Source organism: Anomaloglossus baeobatrachus, chromosome 10, assembly GCF_048569485.1.
Source record: "Anomaloglossus baeobatrachus isolate aAnoBae1 chromosome 10, aAnoBae1.hap1, whole genome shotgun sequence".
In the NCBI taxonomy this organism is placed as follows: domain Eukaryota; kingdom Metazoa; phylum Chordata; class Amphibia; order Anura; family Aromobatidae; genus Anomaloglossus; species Anomaloglossus baeobatrachus.
The window spans coordinates 211,176,558-211,180,431 of NC_134362.1; the positions used below are offsets into that span (position 1 = coordinate 211,176,558).

Here is a 3,874-nt window from a genome sequence, read left to right on the forward strand (position 1 = left end):
CCCTGGTGCCCAGAACTGCCTCCTGACCTGTGGGACCCTGGTGCCCAGAACTGCCTCCTTACCTGTGGGACCCTGGTGCCCAGAACTGCCTCCTGACCTGAGGGACCCTGGTGCCCAGAACTGCCTCCTGACCTGAGGGACCCTGGTGCCCAGAACTGCCTCCTGACCTGTGGGACCCTGGTGCCCAGAACTGCCTCCTGACCTGTGGGACCCTGGTGCCCAGAACTGCCTCCTTACCTGTGGGACCCTGGTGCCCAGAACTGCCTCCTGACCTGTGGGACCCTGGTGTCCAGAACTGCCTCCTGACCTGTGGGACCCTGGTGCCCAGAACTGCCTCCTGACCTGAGGGACCCTGGTGCCCAGAACTGCCTCCTGACCTGAGGGACCCTGGTGCCCAGAACTGCCTCCTGACCTGAGGGACCCTGGTGCCCAGAACTGCCTCCTGACCTGTGGGACCCTGGTGTCCAGAACTGCCTCCTGACCTGTGGGACCCTGGTGTCCAGAACTGCCTCCTGACCTGTGGGACCCTGGTGCCCAGAACTGCCTCCTGACCTGAGGGACCCTGGTGTCCAGAACTGCCTCCTGACCTGTGGGACCCTGGTGCCCAGAACTGCCTCCTTACCTGTGGGACCCTGGTGCCCAGAACTGCCTCCTGACCTGTGGGACCCTGGTGTCCAGAACTGCCTCCTGACCTGTGGGACCCTGGTGTCCAGAACTGCCTCCTGACCTGAGGGACCCTGGTGCCCAGAACTGCCTCCTGACCTGTGGGACCCTGGTGCCCAGAACTGCCTCCTGACCTGTGGGACCCTGGTGTCCAGAACTGCCTCCTGACCTGAGGGACCCTGGTGCCCAGAACTGCCTCCTGCCCCAGAGGACCCTGGTGCCCACTTCTGCCCTCCTGCCCAGTTGGACCCTGGAATATCCCAGTGTTGTCCCCCTGACCAGCTGGATCCTGGTGCCCATTGTTGCCCCCCATGATGCAGGCTCGTTACTCTGTGGCAGAACACAACGCTCTGGGGGTCGTGCCCTACCTGAGTGAGCAGAACTACTACCGGGCGGCGGGCACCTATGGCCCCATGAGCAGCCCGATGAGCGTGTACCCGGGGCACGAGCAGTACCCTGCGGCCATGAACAGGCCCTACGGACCCTACCACCACCACCAGCCCTCAGCGCCCAAAGACTTGGTGAAGCCCCCCTACAGCTACATCGCCTTGATCACCATGGCCATCCAGAACGCCCCCGAGAAGAAGATCACCCTGAATGGCATCTACCAGTTCATCATGGACCGCTTCCCCTTCTACCGGGAGAACAAGCAGGGCTGGCAGAACTCCATCAGGCACAACCTGTCCCTCAATGAGTGCTTCGTCAAGGTGCCCAGGGACGACAAGAAGCCGGGGAAGGGGTCGTACTGGACCCTGGACCCCGACTCCTACAACATGTTCGAGAATGGCAGCTTCCTGAGGAGGAGGAGGAGGTTCAAGAAGAAGGATGCCAGTAAGGACAAGGAGGACAGACCCCACAAGGAGCAGAGCAAGCTCCAGAGCTCCAGCATGGACCTGCCCAAGGAAGGCCACCAGGAGCACAAGAAGGTCATCATCAAGAGTGAGTCCCCTGAGCTGCCAGTCATCACCAAGGTGGAGAACATGAGTCCTGGGGGTGGCAGTGCCATGCAGGACAGCCCCAGGAGTGTGGCCTCCACCCCATCTGTGTCCACAGAGAGCTCCATCCCCGACCACCACCACCCCTCCAGCAATGGACTCTCAGGCTTCAGTGTGGAGAACATCATGACCCTAAGGACTTCTCCTGGGGAGCTGAGCCCGGTGTCCTGCAGAACAAGTATGGTCCCCTCCTTGCCCATCAGCTATGGCCAAAGCCAGCCCTCCATCTACAGCCAGGCCTGCACACAAGCCATGGACGCTGGGGGGAGCTACCAGTGCAGCATGAGGGCCATGAGCCTGTACACCAGCGACAGATCGGGGCACATGTGTGTGCCCACCACACTGGACGAGGCTGGCACCGACCACCACAACGGGGCCACGTCTCCACTGCACTCCATGAGCCTTAACTCCACGCAGGAAAGTGTCCTGACCTCCAGCCACCAGCAGCAGCAGCAGCAGCAACCAGGAGGGGCATCGGGGCAGACCCCCTCATGGTACCTCAACCACAGTGCGGAGCTCAGCCACCTCTCCGGGCACAGCTTCACCCCCCAGCAGCAGACATTCCCCAATGTTAGAGAGATGTTTACTTCCCACCGCCTGGGCATTGAGGGCTCAGCCCTGGGGGAGCACCAGGTGAGCAGTAATGCCAGCTGCCAGATCCCCTATAGATCCAGCCCCTCCATATACCGCCATAGCGGACCCTACTCTTATGATTGCACTAAATACTGACCCACTACCCCAAAACCCTAATACTAGGAGGTTATTACAAGTAGCTTGCATTCCAGGTGCCAACCATGTGTCCAGGTGCCAACCATGTGTCCAGGTGCCAACCATGTGTCCAGGTGCCAACCATGTGTCCAGGTGCCAATCACGAGTCTATGGGCAACCATCAGCCCTGGTGCCAACCATGTGTCCAGTTGCCGACCATGTGTAGTTGCCAATCATGTGCCCAGGTGCCAACTATTAACTCAGGTGCCACTCATGAGTCCATGTGATCGGGCGCCAATCGTGTCCATGTGCCAAAGATCAGCCCAGGTGCCAATCGTGACCAAGTGCCAACCATGAGGGCATTTCTTCCTTCAACAAGACTTTTGCAAAAAACTGGTGAAATCCAAACAACACAGAATTACTTGAAAATGGAGGAAAAAGGAATGAAAATGAAATGAAAGGGATTATACAAAATGCGAAATGTTAATGTTCCAATGATCGTTCCAATCTACAAAGTCATTACTATTGGTCAGTCGTGTGTGAGGGGCGATCGCTGCCCCCGGGGTCTTCTGTCCTTTTTATTAATATTTAAAGTTGAGTTCACTGGATCCTCTTCTTGTTCGGCCGAGCTTGCACGACCAGTAATCGTCCGTTAGATCGGATCCTGCCGACATCCGTTGGGAAAAGAATTCTACAAACACCACTCTTTTGTCCGTTATTAAATATCTGATGTCTGCCGGATCCGTTCTGACGGATGATTAGCCGACGTGTGGCCTCCATGGTTTCCGTTCTGTTCCATTGTTGCTGAGGTTTCGTCACTTTCTCTCCTGCCCTGTATATAATAATCTACAGACTTTGTTGTGTTTTATTACAGATTATAATAAGTTTATAATTTATTTTCTCCTTCTCTTGCTGGGATGAGCCCCTCCTGTCTGTGTCTTATTATCTCTGTGGTTTATTGTCGGATCCTTTTGCCTTTTTTTATTGTCTGAAATAAACCCTTGTTGGTTCCAGCTCCTGCATCTTCACATGTGCGTCTTATTTATGGGAGGGGCGTGTGGATGCCGGGTTGTCAGGGTTTGTCCTTGGTTGTCAGGGATGGTCAGGGATTATCAGAGATAGTCAGGGATTGCCGGGCATTGTCAGGGGTGGGGGTTGTCAGGTGTAGTCGGGGGTTGTCAGGGGTTGTCAAGTGTAGTCGGGGGTTGTCAGGTGTAGTCGGGGGTTGTCAGGGGTTGTCAAGTGTAGTCGGGGGTTGTCAGGGGTTGTCAAGTGTAGTCGGGGGTTGTCAGGTGTAGTCGGGGGTTGTCAGGTGTAGTCGGGGGTTGTCAGTGGTGGTCTGGGATTGTCAGAGGTTGTCGCTGGTGTTCAGGAGTTGTCAGGGTTGTTGGTGGCATTTATTAGGTGTGGATACTATTCACCTTCCCTGTGATACTTTGTATTTTCCGCAGATCTCACATTTGCTTCTTTGACATTTTAGCATCAGGTTATTTACTTTCTTTGCCACA

The 3,874-nt window shown here is 56.1% G+C and overlaps 1 protein-coding gene across 1 annotated transcript; it reads left to right on the top strand.

The window, feature by feature from the left end:
• Positions 1–267: 267 nt before the first annotated feature.
• On the top strand, positions 268–3,351 carry FOXC2 (forkhead box C2). Its single transcript, XM_075325312.1, has 2 exons — positions 268–2,443; positions 2,501–3,351. Exon 1 carries the CDS (start codon positions 975–977, stop codon positions 2,385–2,387), a length of 1,413 nt encoding a protein of 470 aa, XP_075181427.1. The 5' UTR covers positions 268–974; the 3' UTR covers positions 2,388–2,443; positions 2,501–3,351.
• Positions 3,352–3,874: the final 523 nt, after the last annotated feature.